This window comes from Lutjanus erythropterus, chromosome 9, assembly GCF_056507025.1.
Source record: "Lutjanus erythropterus isolate fLutEry1 chromosome 9, fLutEry1.hap2, whole genome shotgun sequence".
Classification (NCBI taxonomy): Eukaryota; Metazoa; Chordata; class Actinopteri; order Lutjaniformes; family Lutjanidae; genus Lutjanus; species Lutjanus erythropterus.
The window spans coordinates 6018461-6040383 of record NC_139325.1 but is presented as its reverse complement, the minus strand read 5'-3'; the positions used below and the strand labels follow the sequence as shown (position 1 = coordinate 6040383).

The following is a 21923-nucleotide window of genomic DNA, read 5'->3' as shown; positions in this document are numbered from 1 at the left end:
AACAGATTCTGGGGTAATCAGCAAACTATATATAGTATAACTTTCAGATAAAGTTTCAGATAATGTGTCTTATTAAACAGAAATAAAGCAGATTAAAATGTAACTGATTAGTTAAATACTAGTACGCACACTTGTACTTTAGTACAGTGATTGAGTGAATGTACTTATTTACTTTCCAGGATTAAAGGCTTTGATTCCTTTTAATGAGAAGCAGCAGGAGCAGCGTTTTCCATTAATGAAGTTGGTATTTTGTTGTCACTCCAATTTATTGTCCAAGTGAGCAATGTCCATTCCCTTTATTTTCATTTACACTTACAGGAAGGACAAGGCTTCTGTCCCTCCATAAATTCACCACATAATACATTCCCCAAAGCACCTAGTAAAGACCACACCACAACAACCAGTGACCACCGTCTAACTGTTTAGACACAGCACCAGTCATATGCAGGACGATATTGAATAGCGTGTTGTCCAGGCTGACATAGCTGCATTGATAGATGGTCATAAGACCTATTTCTTGTCAGGAACAGACACCAAGTGTGTGATCTGAGAGAACAGATGGTTTGTCCAGACTTGGTGGAAAGCACATATTGAGAGAGTAAGTCATCACTTTTATGAGCTTTTAAAAATTAAGATATAATTCAAAATGATTAAATATCTGACTTTCACAATTTAAATTTCATTCTCATTCCGAGCTCGTCAAATAAAACAGCTTGGTCAGTAGCCCTGCACTTCAGAGTATGGGTGCGTTCCAGTACCCATCTTACCATACTATGTAGTATGCCATAAAAAGATACAATACAATACATAGTATGTCAAATGCATTAAGCCAAAAATACCAGGGTATTCTGACCCACAATCCTCTGTACAGCATAAGATCTGTCACATCAGCTGAGCTGCCAAGAGAGCACAGACACATGACATTTGATAGAAATTTCACACTATGGACTGTGACAGAAGTATGAGCACAGTGAATGAAAGTTCAAGGCTCAGTGACAAAGTAGTATGTCCTAATTTTATGCAACAGTACATACTTGTAAGGACAAATGCGCATACATATAATATGATACTCTGTGTGATCCTCTAGGGTCAGTTTTGCACATGCAGGGCTCCATGGTCAAGTTGGCAATAAATAATATGCAACATCTGTTCAGACTTTCAAAATAAAGCTTGCTGAGAAACATTTCACATTTTATGAGTGTTTGAAATGCAGGAAATGACAAAGTCAAGTGACATGTCAAGTTATTTTGCATAACTTACTGCACCATATTTATGGTACAGAACTAAAAAGAAGTGAACTTTTGGTTTTGCACAGGATTCTCTCTTTATATTGCGTCACCTGACTTCAAAGGAGCATCCAAAAATTACACTGGAGGGACGTCATCAGAAGTGATACTGCAGAATCGTAGTTTGAGGCACAGGGCCACTGACCAAGTCACCATATTTGATGTGTTGAGTGAAAACAGGCTTACATTTCAGAGAAACATGCAGTAAAACCTGAGCAATGAAGAAGATGAAAGGTAAACAAAGTATTGAAATCAAAGCATGTGACAGATCTAGCTTTTGATTCGCTGATAGATCGTGCCACTTCCCATAGCAACAGATACAATCAAGATGCTGCAATGTCAGACTTCAGGGGACAGTGATGACACTAATTTTCACAGATCAGATTTTCATTAGAGATGGTACTTGATTTTAATGTTACTGATGATTGAATTAGATGTATGTTATTAAAGGGACAGTTCACCTCCAAATCAAAAATACACATGTTTCCCTCTGGCCTGTAGTACTGTTTATCCATCAAGAGTTGCAGTTTTGGAGATTTTAACCATAAAGATGTCTGCCTTTTTTCTTTGAGAAGAAAGTAGTTCTGGTAGATTCTAAAGTAGTTCCGGTAACTGCTACTGCAGAAAGACAGTAGTTCCTGTGTGAAACTGCTCACAGCAGTGTCTATGGAGTAACCAGATCATGATTTTTGGAAAGAGACACTGGTTTTGGATTTTTTTACACATATTCTTCTGGTGCTTTGAGCAACACAAGCAGGGTGCCATTTTCTTCCATTATATGGGAACAAAAGGCAAACATCTCTATGGCTGATAATTCCAAACCTAAGCAACTCACACCAAAAAAATCTAGATGGATAAACAGCACTACAGGCCAGAGGGAAAAATATGTATTTTTGTTTTTCAGGTGAACTGTCCCTTTAACTGTAAGAGCGATCTGAAATGTGTATTTAGAGGAGAAAATGAGTGAGTCAGAGAGACCAGAGAAACTCAAACTTAACTTTATTTGGTAGCTCATTTAGAGGCAGTACATTCACATCAGCCTCTCACAGTGTCATATATAAATGTTTATTCCACCGTGATGCTGCTGACGGCTTCCTCCTGCCTCCATTAGAGGAAATGCATCCTGCACCTGTGACATTTGGTTCCCAATCCGGCTGCAGCTTTCTAATCTATACCACTGACAAATGACTACTTAAAGTCAGGTAATGGGGACAAACACAGCTGAGTACTTTTGAAATCAAAGAATCTGTACTGGTGAGGCCTCAGCGGTGCCACAGTGATAACTGTATTTTGGTTAAATCAGTGAGGAAGAGAGTATCTGATCAAACACTCAGTGCCAATTGTTTCCTTCTGGGATTTTTTTTAATGGACACATTTTAGTCAGTGCTGACAGAGTATTGATGTTGGAGACTCAGCTTCATACTAATTCACTTTAAAGAGAACTCCAGCAGTTTAATCATGTGCAGAAGTTGGAGCAAGTCATTGTTTTAGAAGTCACAAATGTGTCTTAAGAAAGGCAAGTCCTAAGTCAAGTCCCAGGTCCTAAACTTTGTGTTCTAAAAAAGTCATTATGTAGTAATGAGTTTCCAGCCTTGTTAATTTATTACGTTAACTAAGGATTAGTTTGTGACCTGTGTTAATATTAGTCTTGACCTACCATTTTTTGTGCAACAAATGTCAAATGAAGTTGGAAGTTGTTTCTTCATCTGTATTTTTTGACATGCACATTTTGCATACTACAAGTTATGTTTTTCTTTTTTTTTTTTTTCCACAGTAATTTTTGTTTGCGTAAAAAATATCTTTAGTGCCACTTTTTCCAACTGGAGTTTAGCAAAGTAACATTAGTTCTTCATGGTTCTCTCCTGCAACTTGATTGGATGCTGCTGGGAGTTAAGTGTCAATTTGGTGAGAATGAATAGCTTTAACGTTTTTAGGAAGTGAATTAATATGTAGATTTACACTTTTTTTAAAATAACAGGCTATATAATCTTTGCTTGGGGGAAGGTATCTAGTATCTTCAAGTCAAACCGAGTTGCAAGTCTTTCTTATTTTGTTAAAAAAAAGACTCAAGTCTAAGCCATGTGACTTAAGTACTGCACTTCCATAAAGTTTAGATAAAAAGATGCAGAGACCGTGATACTGTTCCATTTATTTTTCTGGCAGGGCTACACAAAATGGTAAGAAAGTCACGTTGCGATTATTTTGACTGCAGTTGCATTATGTGTTACGATTAGTGGGAATGATCATTTTTACATAACAATTTTCATTTCATTCATGATGTGGTAATATGTGTTGAACTCTGTACTAAACAAACATGTTTCTGGAGAACAAGATTTTCAGACCAGGTCATCTCTGCAGCACTGTAGTACTGTAGTAAATAATGCTGTCTTTTCACACATTCTTCCTTTTTCAAAAAAAACTTCTGATTTGGTTCTTCCATTTGAAGATTGCACTTGTCCATATTGTGATTTTGATCAAAATTAGATTAATTGTGCAGCCTCAGTCCCTCATATAGGTGAAGTTTCTGCTTAAATGTAGAGGCAGGAATGAGCAGTGAGTGTGTTGGTATCTGTCCTGCTGTAAGGGGTTCAAAGGTCAGGCACTTCAGGTGTGCATTCAAACACACTCCTTTTCTTTTGTCTGTTATTAGCATTTCTTTTTGTGAACTACTTGGCTCTCAGGACTTATCAGATCACCACACCGTCTAATTTTGTGACCTATGAATTTTATTTTATTCAGCTCTTTGCTCACTCTCCTTGGGGTAGTTGTAAATTCAGCTGTTAATCACAATTACCTTATGTTGTCATAAAATTTTATGATGCTACAAACTGAACGAATTCTTCATCTGTTGTAGAGAAAAGCAGTTAAAGTCATAGTTGCATAAAGTAAAAGAAAAAAACCCAGGAGACTGCTCGAGGTGAACATGATGCACATCTGCAGTGCGCAGGTTGAGCAGCGGCGGAGTGAATGTGCAGTGCAGGCCCGGTCCGCTGGCAGGGATTGGCTAGGTCTTATCTTGATGGGATGGTTTGACAGGTACTGCATCACATTAAAGGCCTTACCAATCTTCCCTGTCACATCCAGCAGGAGGCTCACAGATAGGGCAAACCCCCCTTTTCCTCCAACCCCCCCCTCTAGTTTTCTCTCCTCTCACCCACGTTGATACACAACATATTGAATTTTCTCCAGGTTTCAAAGACAAAATAAAGACAGAAGCAAGTACATGAGCAAGATCATCTACTTTGTCTCATAGGCAAAGTAAAGACATAAACCTGAAAGTCACCTACTCAGTTTCTGTGCTTATGTGCTGAATTTGAATTTCTCTGCACCCTGAAGTCTTTTCCTGGTTTCTGTTGACACATTTTCCACACAAACATCAGCACTTTTTTTTTGCTTTAGCTCTCTATCCTGTGTACTCATTAGGGATGGGCAGTCATCTATATGATACCAAATATGATTGGGCAGCAGGAGGGGGATCACCATTCGTTTTAGGACAGTACCACAGCTCAGCTGTTGCTCTGTTAGAGAGACGCAGCTGTATTTACCTGCAGAGATGTTCCCAGTGGCTCAGAGGGCTTAATCTCCCCTCATTTCCTGGCAGGCTTTTCATTTGAACTTCTGTTGACTGTCAGTGTTGTCTGTGACTTGACAGGAGAGAAAGAGAACCCTAAAACAGCAAAGCGATTGAAAACAAGTAGTAGATTAAATACTGTTATGTAAATTTTAAAAAGTATATATGCCAGATTCACTATGTGAACCATCACACTACTTGTATTGTAGCCTACACATATACTAGGTCAGTTCTTCAGTCAGTACCTCTGACCAAGGTGCTGGTTTAGAACTGGAGTTGGTCCCCAGGTGTTGTATAGTGGCTGCTCACTGCTCCTAATAATAGGAGAGGTTTTTGCAGTCTGAATTTGACTGTTTAATTGTTCTCTTTATGATTGTGTGATCATAATGAAGTTATACTTTACTTTTACTTTGTCTTTACCCTAGCTGTCCCCTCCTGATGATGTAACTGTCCTCACAGAGCTCAGCTGTTGCTGGTGGTACCAAAATATATATATATGTAAAAAAAACTGAAGCTATTTATATAAAACATGATTTAAGTAAGATTTTGAAGGTTTTAATACAATTTAAGGACCAGTTTGTAGGATTTTGTGCCAGTGCGACATGGTCTCTGTGGAAGAGGACCTGCTCCCTCTGCAGATGTAAAGGACACTGGACGCCTGCACCACAGTTTTAATCCGTCCTCCACATGTCTGCAGCACTTACCAGCAGCGCTTCAGAAGCATTTTAGCAGCAGAGCGTTTTGCCCGCCTGATTATGTTTACTTGCTCAGATTTTGTTGATTCGGCCATCTTTCCCTGCTCTTTGTGCTTCTACCATGGATAAGTAGTAAAATAGTTTCATTTCTTTATGAAAGCAAGTTTGCCAAGGTCTATTCTCTTTTTTAAAATTGAGTGGATTCACTTTTTCTGTGAATAACTTACTGCTCACTCGATCTGCTCTGTGCAGATTGACGCACCGTCCTTCGAAAATAGACTCGGTGTATTTGAAGCGGCGAGCCACTCCTGTGATGCTCCGTGGCGCCGCTGGTGGAATCACAAGCATTGTGTAGAATGGCCACAATCAGCTCTGACCGCCACGGCACAGCTGTAACACGACATGGCCGTGCCTGATGGAATTTAGCCATAAAGTAACAAAAACTGTGGGAGCCCCAGTAGTTCACCGGGTGAGAATGTACCCCATGTACAAAGGGTGAGTTGTTGTTGCAGCGGCCCAGGTTCAATTCCAGCCTGTGGCCCTCTGCTGTGGCCCCTCCCCTTTTTGTATGCCTATTAAGCTGTACAGAACAATAAGGGCAATTAAAGCCCAAAAAATAACTTGTTTTATTGATTTTTCCTTGTCAGTTGCTGGTCTTAACAGTGTTTTTATTACATTACTATTTTTTTTCACTCACATGTATTATTTGTGTGTCTATTTTAATCGTGTTTACTCCTGTACAGTATTTTGTCTTTGCACTCTCCACATAGTTTCTGTGGCTCCATGGTAGCTCACAGTCTGTGCAGCACTTTGTGCTTCCACCTGGAATGGTATTGCAATGTTCCCTTCTGTCTGGATGAATGCACAGGAGAGATATTGGTGTAACTGTGGCACTGTGTTGTTGTCTGATGTTTAGGTGGAGTCCACCCAGAGTATGATCAGGATCCTGGGTCTGTCAGCCACCCTGCCAAACTACCTGGACGTGGCCGCCTTCCTACATGTCAACCCCTACATTGGTCTCTTCTTCTTTGACAGTCGCTTCAGACCGGTGCCCCTCGGACAGACATTTGTCGGCATCAAAACTACAAACAAGGTAAAAATGATGTTCACATATAAACCTGTTGGACCCTATAACCTTTACATGCACAGGTAGTTTACTTCTTTATGATGACACGTGTGTGTGTGTGTGTGTGTGTGTGTGTGTGTGTGTGTGTGTGTGTGTGTGTGTGTGTGTGTGTGTGTGTGTGTGTGCAACAACTCTGACAAAGAACTGCATCTTATAAGACTCCGCATTCCAAGACAAAACTTCGGATTTGGAAATAAATACATTTGCCTTGTTAAAAAAAGCACAACTACTACTTGCTTAGGATGAGGCAATAAAACTAAGTCATATTTAAAATAAGTTAATAGTAAGTTAATCAATGTTTACCGTTGGTTTCACTTGTGACAAAAACCCCAGTTTTGATGAAAGTCTTGTAATGGTCCATCCATCCTTCCTCCCTTCTCCTCCACACGCAGACTTTCTCCCTCTTTATACTTTGTCACCTGACCTTTTTATTTTTTGTGATTTTGTGTCCTATTCAGATCCAGCAGCTTCATGACATGGAGGAGGTTTGCTACAACAAAGTTCTGGAGCAGGTTAAAGCCGGCCATCAGGTAAGGGCTCACCTGCATGTTTGAACCCTACAAAAATGTAACCATGTTACCATGGTATATGCATCGCTTTTTGTGGGAGTGAATGTAATAAAGAATGTAATGCAAATAAATGTGTGCCTGTGACATGCAAACTCACTTAGTTAGTCCTATAAATGATAGAAGGACAGATTACTTTAAATTTAATTACATCCACTGAACAAGTTCCCTCACCCTCAAAATGAATTTCTCTTCCTGATTTGATCTTCTTGTTAAAACTAGCATTTCCCAGGTATTTTACCATGCAGATACCATTACTCTTTTTTCTTGATGTTTATGATTATTTATTTTTATTCATTATTATTTATTTTTTTTATTTTTATTACTAGTAGTAGTAGTAGCAGTAAGATTACATGAGCACTTAAGTCTGCAAAGCTTGTGTAGTTTGCATAATGGGAGTCCTTCAACCGTTTTGAGGTGCTGTAAGATTCTGGTTTGCGATATCCACATGTGCAGCTGAGAGATGGCCCTCATTTTTATCATTTCCCACGATGCATTGCTGGAAGTTTAAGATGGCTATTTCCGTTTGCTGTGTCTGTCTGTTGTTGTTTGTTAGTTTGTGTTTCTTTAGAACATGGAGGTTTATTTTGGTCATTTTTGTGCTGGTTTATTGTTGAGTCAGGCAGCCAGTACAGTTGTATCATTCCATTCCTTTTTATTACATGAAAATGCAGAGTACAAGCACTATTAAGTTCTCAATTCATACTTCTTAGTGTAGTGTTTGAAAATAAAACACAAGTGGCGCTGTGGAATTTAGATCAGAATGCGGATCGGTGTCGCGAGTCCAATACCTGATGAATGCCTCACATTAATATCAGGCCTCGATGTGATATTGGATCAGATAGGTCCCATCTCTGTGTGTTACCTGGCCTTATGAACAAATAACAACAAATAATTCTCATTTTACAAGATACTGTTCAGTCTGATTATTTCCCCCCACTCATCACCAGCAAACTTTTTTTTAAATAATTTTTGCTGTGAAATGTTTGGACTGGAGCTTGAATGTAAAGAGGCACACAGTGATGTGGGTGTAGCATCAGAATACAAGATACCTTTAATACAACTCCTGTTTTCCTTGAAAATATTTCTCTGAACTTTTTCATGAATAGGAACTCCTGCAGTAAATATTTCTGTGGACCTTTTGGAATGAACACCTGCTATCTGAAGTCTCTGAAGTCCTTATCTCCCTGAGTGTTCCCCTCCCCTCCCCTCCCTTCCCCTTCTTCCCTCCCCCATCAGCCAACCACCACCCTCCACTCATTCTGCTCCCACTCTACAGCCTCACAAGGCCTATTGGGAACATGAGAGTTGTGAATTCAGACTTTACCGTTTAGCTCCCATCTGCTACAGGAGTTGAGCTCCCTATTGAGCATGGTTGTTATCCTGTCTGCATCATTTTATTGCAAGTACACACACACATGCACGCACACACACACTTTTTCCAGCCTTTTTCCCCTTCTCTCTTGCTCATTATCTCCCTCAGAGACACACTTAATATGAGTCTTGCTGTGGCCCTTGAGGACTTGTAAACCAACTTAATTCTACTCCACCACTGACAACTTTTTTTTTCTTTTTAATCTCTGTGGTTCAAACGATACATTGGTCCAGTCCGGCTCGTAGGTTGAGGCCGCTGAGGCCGCAGCTAAGCCGGGGAGGCCTCCTCTTCACTCAGTATTAAATTGTCAAGAGGCGGCTGTGACATATATTAATTTCATCTGGGAGGATCTGATGGATGAAATTTCCTTTATGATTCTCCCTCCGCCCTCCTGCTGAGACGCCTGCTGCCAGAAAGAAGTTTAATAAGCTGAGAAGCCGGCGGTTACTGCCGACAACGCTTCCACACAGCTCAGCGGTGCTGATAAAACACCTTCAACAAATAACATTTGCTGCAGCAGTCTCTTTGGACCTACTGTGTTTGGAGCATACACACAGCTGCTCGCTGCATGTGTGCACACTCAGGCCATATTGTTTGGTCTAATTATATATTTCCTTAAAAAAAAGGTTATACAATTACATATAAAACAGGGTCTTTTATAGTAAATCAAGCAATCCTTACACCAAAAGTGCCTTTTATCATTTCACTTTTCATGTACACAGTGGGTTCATGTTAAATGTGCACTCACTGTAGACTGTTTTTACCATAGACTCTAAAAAATATGGATGTATTCTCCATGATGTCACCCAGCATCTTGGTAGTGTCTGACTCACCTAACTCCTGGATAATCCAAAAATAGGCAAAGAGGTAAAGTGTGGGTGGAGCTGAGGTGGCTGAATGAAGCGGCTAACTAGCGACTAGCCACCTGTGACAGCACCCACCTGCCACTCAAAGCAGGCACACCCTTAATTTTGCATAACATTAAGTCATAATATAATTTAAACAGGTGAGTTCTCAAAAACAAAAATCAGTCCCTGTGCAATTGTCATGAAGGGAAGTCAGCTCTAGAGACCGAAACCATTTTTTATACCAGGCTGTAAACATGTTTATTTTTTGACACATTTTCTTATAGGGTTGTACTGGGACTGAATGGCTTTTTGGAGTCAGCCTCAAGTGGCCATTCAGGGAACTGCAGTTTTTGGCACTTCAACATGGGCTCATTTTTCAACCCTATAGGTTGCTCCCCGGTTGTGACACCCATTCCAATATTTTGTAGAACCCCTAAAAAGAGGTGGGTGATATGTCTCTAAAATAATATCACAGTATTCTGAGATGATGATATTCTGGACAATATGGCAAAATACTAAATAAAAAAAAAAACTCACAATAGCTGTTGAGCTTTCCTCATGACATTTTTAGCTCCTTGTACTTAACCAGGTGCTTCTGCTTGACCATTAACCAAACCGAAAACCCCCTAAAATTATAACAGTATATTGTGAGTGACAGGATATGGCAGGGCTCCTACCCCTAAATAAAGAACCAAAAAGCTTGCAGTATGTTCAGTATATTAAAACAGAGGTTTTAATGTGTGAGACTGTGTGCCTCCCCTCAGACAACCTCAACCACTTTGTGTATTTGCTTTATTTTGCTCAATTCCTGGATAACACAATCCTCTATTAGTCCCAAAACAGGGAAATTTGCAATGCCATAGGATCATTATGTTATTTGATGCCAACATGTGAGACAGGACAGCCAAATATTGCTGTTTGATGTAACTTTAGACTTCACCAAATATAGTTTGGGAAAGTGGGAAAAAGAATAAAATTCCCCTGAAACTGTTTGAACCCCAGCCCCCCCCCCCCCCCCCCCCAGGAAAACTCGCCTTCAACTTTGAACACCTCTACATTAAAATAAACTGTAGGTTCCCTTCATTTGTCTAACAGAGACTGCTGAAGCCTCATATCAGCTTCACAGAAAATCTGAATATATGTATCTTTGAACAGAACAGCTGCTGTAAATTTCATCCTCAGTTACTTCCACTGGAAGAGTGTTCAGAAGGAATATTGTGATGGCCAGTATTAATAGGGGGAGAATATACAGAAAGGTATATTTACATGACAAAAATATTCTCATCAGGAAAACTTAGCTTTCTCTGTCAATATTCTCTGTGATAAATATAGGTAAAAGGGTTCATACAGACAAATAAGACGTGAAGAAATATAACAAATACAGAGACATTCATCACGTCCTTTACAGTGACCAGATCTCAACCAACTGTTGAATCAACTGATTGTAAATTTTAGAACTTTTACAGATAGGACAAGTGCTGAACTGGTTTGGGGAATTCTGTGTCGTGTTGATGATGTGAACCTTTCTGTGTCTCAGGTGATGGTGTTTGTCCATGCCCGTAATGCCACAGTGAGGACGGCCATGGGGCTCATCGAGATGGCAAAGAACAACGGAGACACGTGCTTCTTTCAACCAGACCAGGGTCCAGACTACGGCCAGTGTGAGAAACAGGTAGAAAAACCTCAACGATGTGTTTAAATCCCTTTAAAAGTAGAGAAGTCATCATATCTTACTTTTGCTTCATAACAATGTTTATCATGAATGATCTTCTATACCCTGGGTCAAAAAACAGTGTTGGTTATATAAAAATATGAAGAAAAATTGGTTGCTCTTAAAGGATAGGGACAATAATGTGATGAAAGTAAAGCAGTGACTGTCCAGCTTACTGATAATAACTGCAGAGTGAAGGATGGCAGTCTGGAAAAGATCCAAGGCACTCTGATGAGAAATATAGAAATCCTTTATTAATTCATAGATACGCCAACGCGATTCGACTCGGCTGAGTCTTCATCAGGGCATGGAGTGATATTGATAAATTTGTTATTCTCTCAGCTGACCTGAAGCTGTCATAGTTTGTTAGCTTTGTACCAGCCACCACTTTTCCATCACTCTCCTCTGTGGGAGTATAAACTTGTAACCAGAGAAACACTAAATTGCATCTGTTGAATAAACTTTAGCTGATTGTCTGGTGAGACACCCATCTAGCTGGAATGCTAAGTAATTAGCACTTTGTGAGCTTCAGGAGTTATTGAGGCTGGCAAGTAAGCTGACTGGTTTGTTAATCAGAATCATTGGGGAACTGTTTGGAAAAGGGCAGGCACTTTCAAAAAAAACAATTGGCAGGTGATTGGATGAATCATCTGTCTATCAAATCTAACACAGGCTAACTTCAACGAATCAGATGAAACTCTTGCTGGGAGAAGAGCGAAAGCATCTTTTGCACGGAGAAAAGCCTTCAGTGTTGTTATTTGCTCTTCTTTCAATGAAGAAATACTCTCCAGTTCTCATATAACTGATGCTATCACAGTATCTACAGTATCACTGTTTTCTCAAGACGAGTCGCTTCCATGGACGCTTCTCGCTGTCCTCACACCTGAAACCACAGCTGTAGCTGCCAGTAGTCCCTCCTAGGGCACTGATTGGCTGCACCACTTTTGGTGTGGACATAAACTGATAACTTGAAGCCTGGCGAGATGAATTGTCACATTATCTCATGCATCCAGCTGCTTTGCAAGGTAAGCTGGCTACTGTTAATGTGTTCCAAACAGACTAGTGTTTTGTTAGCTTTCCAGCTATCGTCATTTTCCAGCTCGTCCCAAAAGTAGTCGCCAAGCTTCTAGCTCCATCTCTCAGAATCCTGCATTGGTCTAGTTTTGCAAACCTGCCCCTGCAAAGCTCAGTACCAGAGCTGAAGACCCGTTAATGTAAGTCCCAGAACCTACCTGTGATTAAACACACAGGACACACAGCCACTCATTTGTGTAGTTGTTGTCTGATTACATCAAAATTCTCCCAAACATCTGACTAAGCCTTAAACAATGTATTGTCCACAATTTAATAGTCACCGCTGTCTAGCTTTTCATTTTTTCATCCATTGTGATGAACTAGCTAGCAGCTAGACTACATCACTGTTGGATCAGTGATCTCTCATTATTTAGCTGGATGTGAGTTTTGAGGTCAAAGATAATGACAATAAAAAATATGTATATGCATGTACTGGAGGCTGATTAGACTTGATAGTATTAGTTGATTAAATTTAACTGGTTATAAAAATGTAACTTTAAAGTACTGCACAGTCATTTTTATATCTGATTTCTCCAAAAAAAACCAACATATTTTTGTTCTCACCTGCTGCCAACCCATGTTTAGTTCATTTTTACTTGTGCCTGTGGATTTATATAAATATAATTATTATCTTGCACGACTTTTTATGGATTACCCAGCGGGTACCTCTGGGTATCTGACCCTCAAGACTCTGCTGCCTATTTTGCGAGGATGTGCTGGTAAAATTTGCTGCGCCACTTTTTGATGTCTTGTAATTACACCAGCATGTCTCAAATACAATACAGACCTTTGACACTCACAAATAAAGCAGTATTTTTAGGTGAAATACTAACAGTCCAAATAATTGTTTTTTAAGCTTGTGTTTTTTCAGATAGAATGTCAGGGACTCACCTACTCCACAATTATACACTACTGTGCACTTAGGATGTGGTTGTAGGTTTTCTGGTGTTGGTACTATATTGCTTGTGTGGGCAGGCATGAGAGCAGAGCAATGACTGTGCGTGCACGTCTGTGTGTGTGTGCGTGCGTGTGTAATTAATGACGTCTGTGCTGTGAGAGTACACAGAGGTGGAGCTATATTCTCCCTCAGAGGATGGTCAGTCAGACTCCAGCTCCCATATTTAAATTCTCCTGCAACAGAAGGCAGAGTGATAAATTTAGTAACCTTTTCCTTCGTTCCCTGGGGCTGAGCCAAGATTGATGCTCCTCTAATCTCCCTTCTATTTAAATAGGATATGTATACAAATCAGATCACTTTTCATGCATTCTGAAACTGGAAATCGAGACAACAGATTACGTTCGGGGACTGAAAATGTTGCGTTGTGTCCAGGTTTGTCTTTGAAACACTACTTTAAAAGTAATTGTGCAACGGTTCCAACAGTATATATACATAAATTAATGTTATTGTATGTGCACTAACTGTGCATTAATTTACTTCTGGCTCTTCTGCCTGTGTCCCAACATAATGAGTATTATCCACTCCATTAGTCCGTCTTTGAGTGTTTGTCGGTGTGGCCTGCTCTGGTGAAGGAAGAGGCATCGGGCTGATTCCACTCTAAGCCCACACAGAGATAATGCACTGCCTATTTGCACTCTGGAAATTGCCCCACATTAATATTTATAGGTGTTTTTTTAATCTCTAATATGCATATGCAGTGAAATAAAGCACCTCTAAGGTCAGTCATATAATTTAGCGTTTATTTATCCAGCTTTAAAAGTCAGAAGTGATTCCACCATATTTTTCTCTCTCCTAATGTTATTTAATTGGCTTAATCTCGGAGGGGTTGGAGAGGCTGTCAATCAAGCTTAGATATCTTAATGCACCCACTCGAATCAATTCTTGTTAAATACAGTTTTTGGTGAGCCAGTGATTCTAAAGTGCCGTTGAGTAAAAATAATAAAAAGCATTCAGAAAGTACTCTACAAGAGAGCATTTTACACAACAGTCCCACAGCCCCTTCTTTTCATTATATTTGTACATATTTAAATGATGTTTTATAAAGAGAGCTGTGTGAGAGGAGAACAGTTAAAAATCATGTTATAACAGTGCTCCTATTCCCTGTTCTTGGTTTTTAAGGCCTTTATCATATACAGTTAACAACCAGAACATAGAGAAAATCAATTAGAAATGTTTTCATTCATACAACATTTACCTTTGGTAAATATAATCCTTTCTAGTATAAGCTTAAAGGGACATGTCACAGCAAAATCAAAAGTACATGTTTTTCCCCTGGCCTGTAGTGTTGTTTATCCATCTTTTCCAACACTTTTTTGGTGCAAGTTGCAGAATTTTGGAGATATCAGCTGTAGAGATGTCTGCCTTCTCCCCAATATAATGGGGCTAAATGGCACTCAGTGTGTGGTGCTCAAAACACACACACACACACAAATTATATATATATATATGTATGTTTGAAAAATTCAGAACCACTGTCTCTTTCCAAAGATCATGATTTTGTGACTCAAGATAGACCTTGTTCTGAGGTACTTTCTTTCTACTAGAAAGAAAGTAGTTTCAATAGATTTTACTGCAGAAAGGAAGTAGTTCTTACATGAAACTGCTCACAACAAGGTCTGTCAATTGTCTTGAGAAAATCATGATTTCTGGAAAGTTCCATTGTATTGGAGAGGAGTCAGAAACCTCCACAGTCGATATCTCAAAAACTCTGCAGCTTACACCAAAACCATGTAGATGGATAAAGGGCATTACGCTGCAGGGCGAAAAATATATGTATTATTATGTATATGCACAGGTCGGGCTTAGAGCCTAGATTCTCAAACTGTGCTACCACTGGTGCTATCCAAATTCCCTGTCATGGTATGTGGAGGAATGTCAAAAATATTTTTAAAAAATCAAATCAATTAATTTTTACGTGGCCTGGTATTGTGTTATGAGTCATATGCAGCTGCCATGGGTTCAACTTCCACCTGTGACCCTTTGCTGCCTGTCATTCCCCCATTCAGCTGTTATGTAGCACATATGTCGTCCATGATAACCAATAGTTATGAGCTAGCTGTGTTGAAAATCAACTGGACAACAATGAATCACGCACAGCTGCTAGTGGCTACCTAAGAAGTGCCAGTGAAGTGTCCACAGCACCTGCTAGTATCAAACAGTGCAAAACAGTAAGGTAGTGCTTGAAGAGCTCAATATTTTGCAGGTGGTACACGCTGTAAAAAGTTTGAGAAACACCGGCATAGAGAATTTCTGGAATTGATCAGTCATAGTTAAGGTCAGCACAAGCCCAGTGCTCGTCCCAGCCCTGCATGGCCTTGTTTAACCCTCATAACTCTGCTGGAGAGAAGTGAAACACAAAACACTTGCACAGGAATGTTTACTTATTATGGACAATTAACAAGAGGTCCTGCTTATGATAACACAGGCCGGTGCAGGGCAGTGGATTAGCTTTGGCAAATGTGTTTGGTAAGAAACATAATGCAGCTCGGTTTGTTTTAATCAGCATAATGAGAACAATTCTGTCCAAACCCCAATGTAAGGAAAGTAAGATGACATTTACAGTAATTGTGTGATTACTGAAAATGAACACATTAGCACATTACACTGGTTCCTGAGTGGGAGCCAGTAGTGTTTGTGGTGCATGTTGAATTGCACATTTAAATGTTAATTGTTTGCCTCATGCTTGACAACATGAATGCCTGAGGAGGGAAAAAAAAAACACAACTAAGATCTTTAAAAAGGAAAGCTGAGCCACTATGGCTCCAAATAATCAGGTTAGATTCTCAGTGAAATCAGATGAAACAAGCCTGTGTTTCCATTTTCCCAGGCAGAACTACAGTAAGTAGTACATAGTTAAAAAAGAAGCAAGATGAGATTTTTATTGAGACAATGTCATTTTTGATGTTATATTTTGGGGTTAATACAGTGAAAACACTATCACTTTTGTCCACAGGGGGCTCCAAAATAAAAAAAAGGATTCTTTACACTATGTAATCTATGTACTTTTATAGTCATAATACACTACTGAGTGGGCCTAAAATATTAATTAATATCAAAACCTTTCATTTCCATTTTTGTAGCCAATAAGGCCGTCCATTTACACGGGCCAATGAAAACCGTCACATATGGACGTAAAAAAAAGAACGACAACTTTGCAGCAGCACAGGTTTGCAGACGTGAGCAGAACAGAGCAGAGTTTGGAGTAATTTAGACCGACACAGACACCACTTTCCATTGAATACCTGCTATTGATAATGCATTAAACATCAGTGCTTAAAAAGTAACTAATTCTCTGGTTAGTTTTTGAGAAGAGTATTTATACTTTTATGCAAAGCTGTAGTAGATAGAAAGTCTAAAAACGGTTGATTTTTGTAGGTCTCATCTGAGGTAGGTTTTGCTTCCGTTTCCTCAGCCCCTCCCACCAGATGAGTCGCACACGCTTCATGCACGCAGACAACAGTTTATGGACACCGTCTTGAGCAAGCACCATCCGACAGACATCGGCTGTGTGTAACAAAACAGACACCTGAGAGTAAAGAACACAGACAGAGGAGAGAAACTACATTTAAAAACATAAAGATTCAGTGTGAAGATACAGAAGTAGTGAGAGTTAAACATAAAGAGACTTTTAAAGATGTCTTTCTCTCTGCTCTCCTGCACACACACATGAGCTCAGTATCACAGCACTCACTTGTTCAAGGGAGACAAAAGGGAGGCTCATCATGGTTTGGCCACGGTTGGCGTGACGTGACAGCAGCCTGCTCCGGAGTCACACCATGACAGGCGCGACATAATCGGTCATGAAAATGCAACTCAATGGCAACGCGGTTTGACTCGGCGCAGCCAAAAATGTCAGTTCAAAAGCACGATGTCTGTCTGTTTTAATCCCAAAAGTTTAAAAAACAAACTCTGAGCTCTCATCTGGCCAGTCAGCAAGTCCGTAATTGTTTCGTGAAACACTGCTGCAGAGGGGCTGAGAGGCAGGAGTAAAAATAAATCTGCTTTTTCATCTCAGAAGTTTAAAAAACAAACTCTGAGCTCTCATCTGGCCGGTCAGCATGTCCGTAATTGTTTCGTGAAACACTGCTGCAGAGGGGCTGAGAGGCAGGAGTAAAAATAAACCCTCTTTTTTAAGTTGTATTTTTGGGCTTCTCTTGCCTTTATTTGATAGAACAGCTGAAGAGTAGACAGGAAAGGTGGGTGAAGAGAGAGGGGATGACAGGTGGGAATCGAACCAGCGGCCACTGCAGAGGACTAACAGCCTCCATACATGGGGCAGACGTTCTACCAACTGAGCTAAACAGCCGCCCCATAAATCCTCTTTTTAATTCCAAAAGTTTGAAACATACTCTCTGAGTTCCCCTCCTGCCAGTAAAGTTGCCTGTATCAGTGACTCGTGTGTTTTTTCCCTCCAGAAGTTCCACTCTGCCACCAACCCTCTCCTGCAGAGCTCCCTGGCTCTGAGCAGCTGTTTGTCAGCTCTGTGTCTCAGCACCGTCCTGTCCTCTCAGTCCTCAGCAAAGCTCCACAATACATGTGAATGAACACAGCTGAAGGTGAACTCAGAAGTGACCAAGTGAGCTGACAAACTCCTGGGTTGAGCATGTTGCTCATTAGACCCCTGTTTCTTTATTATAATCCCATTTTGGGCGGTATGGTGGTGCAGTGGTTAGCACTGCTGCCTCACAGCAAGAAGGTCCTGAGTTTGATCCCCCGGCTTGCCGGGGCGGGGCCTTTCTGTGCGGAGTTTGAATGTTCTCCTCGTGTCTGCGTGGGTTCTCTCCGGGTTCTCCGGCTAGGTTAATTGGTGATTCTAAATTGCCCGTAGGTGTGAATGTAAGTGTGAGTCGTTGTCTGTCTCTATGTGTCAGCCCTGTGATGAACTGGCGACTTGTCCAGGGTGAACCCCGCCTCTCGCCCAATGTCAGCTGGGATAGGCAGCCTGCGACCCTTATGGAATAAGCGGTTACAGAAAATGAATGAATGAATAATCCCATTTTATAGCGACATATCCAGCCAGAGTTTCAGTCCTTGATTCAGGATCTCACCGAAGGAATGAGCACACACAGCTGTGCTAGTAGAACAGCCAATCAGAATGGCCAGTTTGAAAAGACCTGCAATTGGTTTAAATCTGCATCACAGGCCAGATTCTCTAAATGCTGAAAACAGAGACACAAAGGTGCAGATGTCTAGTTCTCTCTCAGAACACCTGATTTGCAATATGCTGAAAGGTTTTTATGAAATTATTTCGCAATGATACCAAAACAATGTTGCCTACCATAGCTTTAATTATTTTTAACAACAGTCGTTTTACTAATTTCAGTAATATAACGGTGCTTCTCCATGAGTACAGATTTACAGTTCTCTTTCCACCACTGGTTTTGTTTCACTAAAACATTGCCAAGTATTGTTTATTTCATTTGTCCAGAATAGATTTTGGTGCACATGATTGAGTAAATAAAAAAATAGACTTGTTAAAGGTAAAATCAGCTTTACAGTTTGTTTAAGTATGTACTGATTCTACTAACAAGTACTGTCTTTGTAACCAAAGCCTGATCAAATCGTCTGTGGCATTTCTACATGGAGCTCTGTGGCACAGAGGAATAAGCAGCCCCGTCTCCTAGAAATGACATTTAGATTAAACTAATTTACAACAGCAACTACGCTCTGGAGGAAACACAATAGACCTTTTTCATTACAGTGATTGATATGAAATACTAGGATAAATAGGGATGCACAATAAATATGAAGGCTGATAAATTATCAGCCAGTGTAGTCTATGTTGGTATTGGCATGTATTAACTGATAAATGTTGGCTATACCAATATGTGATTTGACTGATTGTCAAAGTGTTTAAATTGAATTCTGAGGTGAAATGCTCTTTAAACGTATATTTGTGAATTCTTTGGTGAACATTAGTAGAAAAAATGAGCTGCTTTTGTCGTGAGAGTGATGTCAGTTAGATTTGGTTTGGTCAAAGCTGTGGAACATTAAGTCATCAATCTTTGCTCACCAGGGCTTTACAGTTAATCACAATTGCAATAAAAGTGCAATATCAAAATCACAGTTTTTTGGAAAAGGAAAAATATGTGAGAAAACAGTATTATAATGAGGTGCTGTAGAGCTGCAGAGGTGACCTGACCTAAAAATCTGGTTCTCCAGATGAAAGAAAACATGTTTGCTTGTTCAGACCTCAATAAATATCACATCATCACAATTTTAATAGTTGAAAATTGTGATGCAAAACTGATAATTTCCACTAACCCTGTCCCATTTCGCAATCGCAATCCCAATTTCAGTCAGAATAATCACAATATGACTTTTTTTCCAAGTTGTGCAGCCCTATTGTTCACTACATCTGAGCCTTTCTGACCTTCAGCAGAGCAGAAGCTGCAGGTTATATGGACTTTTTTTAACAATACATAAAGGTAAAATTATCAGTATCAGCTATGAGAACCAGGTAATTGTTGTATTGGCTGAAAAAAATCCATATTGTGAATTCTCAAGGGTAAACGCAGGATTTTCCAATTATCCTAATGAAGGTCCTGTTCCATTTAGTTTAGCAGAGCCTCTCCAGTCAGCCAATTTTCACAATAGCACCCCGACTCCACCCTGTGAAAAAGGTCTATGCCAACTGCAATATGTTTTCTATCCACATAATAAGAAAATATTGTTAATTAATGTACCTGGGAAGTTGCAAAAAAACAAAAGTTGATAGTGAGTGAATCAGTAAAATGTTCACTGATAACATGTTTCATTTGTTTTCCCCAAACCAAAAATGGGCAATTTTGCATTGAACTGTCCCGTCATAGTGACTGCAGCATTATTAATATAGTAATGTACAAATATAATTCCTAGGAGACCTAGAGAGATATACCAGGCTTTGATACTAGGCTCTATTCATGGATGGTTTGGGTCTGCACATGGGATTTGTTGACAGTAAGAACATATAAAATATTGATGGCCCGTTGATTCATTTCTTTTCTTGTCTCATTTTGAATGTGAATGAGGACAGGTGTGTCCAAAGGTTTGACTCAGTTGTTGATTGGGTTTGAAATTAGGCTCTTATTAGCATCATTGAGGCCTTAAATTCTCCCATTCTTGAGAATTGGGACAAAACATTTCCTACCTAAAAGAAAACCAAGTTATTAATACTGACACTCAAATTCAAAACTCCACTGTTCCATTCTGTTTTCTTCTTTAAGGATTTATACATATGAAATACATGTGATTTATGAAATGTTTTGGTCTGCTTTATTTTATTTTTGCTAAACTTGTTCTGTGCCAGAAAACAGCCTTGTCTCAGACAAGAATTCACAACATTAAACATTTTAAAAATGTATTAAAACCCTACAAAATGAAAAAAATAACAATACCTACTGATAACATAGGTGAAGAAATGTGTTAATATAATCATCTTTGTTTCAAATTTTATGAAAGTGTTGGCCCTTTAAAGTTCTCTCCCAGATTTCCATCAGATTTGAACAAAACCATGTTTAATCAGGCATAAAAAGGGTCAGCTATACCCTAAAATCCCCTGTCTCACTTCCTGATTTAAAAAAGGCAGAAATACTGCTGAAGCACAGGTAAACTTTCTATTTTTAGACAAATTCATTAAATAAGATATTTATATTAATCAGATGTGTCTCAACCATAACATGTCGGCTCTGTAGTTCTTCTAAATCAAAGATAAATAGGAATTATGGTTTAAAAATGTGAATTTCGATTAACATTAAGAGAACTCTGACACATGAAATAAAATGCTGCTGCTCACTACGACTATGCTGTGAAATGAAAAAAATGCAACATTTAGTCAATTCTGTAAGACGTCAGTTGACATCTGCGTTTAATGAAAAAAAAAATCCCCAGAAGGTTGTCCTGTTGCAAGATTTAATAAAGTTTGATCTTTTAAAATATATTCTCCAGTATAATTGAAGAGGAAATATTAAACCTCCCTCAAAGTACAGTTTTGTCCCAATTCTCAAGAATGTGTGATTAAATTAACAGCTAAATCTCTACATATGGATCAGAACAGACAGAGTTTAGGCTACAAATATTTATGATCTCTCTGCAAACGTAAAGAAGCAGTGAAATAACTGTGAGGGTGTGAAGCAGCATCACGCCGCCCCGACCTGTGTGTGCAGGGAGCTTCTGCCTGAAGCTCTCCCCAGAGAGCGTTGTGTTCGAGAGCCCGTTTGACTTTCATTTGCTCCAACTCTGACAATTCAGCCTCTACCTTCCTCTACCTCCACTGACAACCCCCCCCCCCCCCACACACACACACACCGTCTCCCTCGTTCTTTAATATCCAGTTCTCCGAGATGAGACCATGTGACTGGTTCCAGATGAGGGGGGGAACTCTACCGTGGAGGTTAAGAGACACCTTGTGGTCCCATGAGTCCATTACACAGATGATGTTACAGACTTTATTGTGGGTTATTGAGGGCGATGAAGTAACACCTTCAGCACTAATGTACAGTTAGAATGGTGGGCATTTGTGCTGTGTGAACGATTTGTCTGTAAAAGCAGGGATGTATATTTTATAAGAGAGCAGCGTGAGATTAGTGAGACAGATGTACTGATACACCTTCCCTTTTCTTGTGAGGACGTCTTTCTCTTTTAACTCTCCATCTCTGTGGTCTTCAGATGTGCAGCTTTTTCATGTCAGTTTGTTTGACAAGACGCACCGCTGCAGACACACACTGATGCCTGT

General features: G+C 39.7%; 1 protein-coding gene across 1 annotated transcript in view; it reads left to right on the top strand.

Annotated features, from left to right (window-relative positions):
- The window catches only part of ascc3 (activating signal cointegrator 1 complex subunit 3), a 227563-nt gene that overhangs the window by 121678 nt on the left and 83962 nt on the right, over positions 1-21923 (top strand). Inside the window, exons 11-13 of the mRNA XM_084725987.1 lie at positions 6469-6645; positions 7137-7208; positions 11005-11139. Of these exons, the coding sequence (XP_084582113.1) occupies positions 6469-6645; positions 7137-7208; positions 11005-11139 (384 nt within the window). The remainder of the gene's footprint in view (positions 1-6468; positions 6646-7136; positions 7209-11004; positions 11140-21923) is intronic.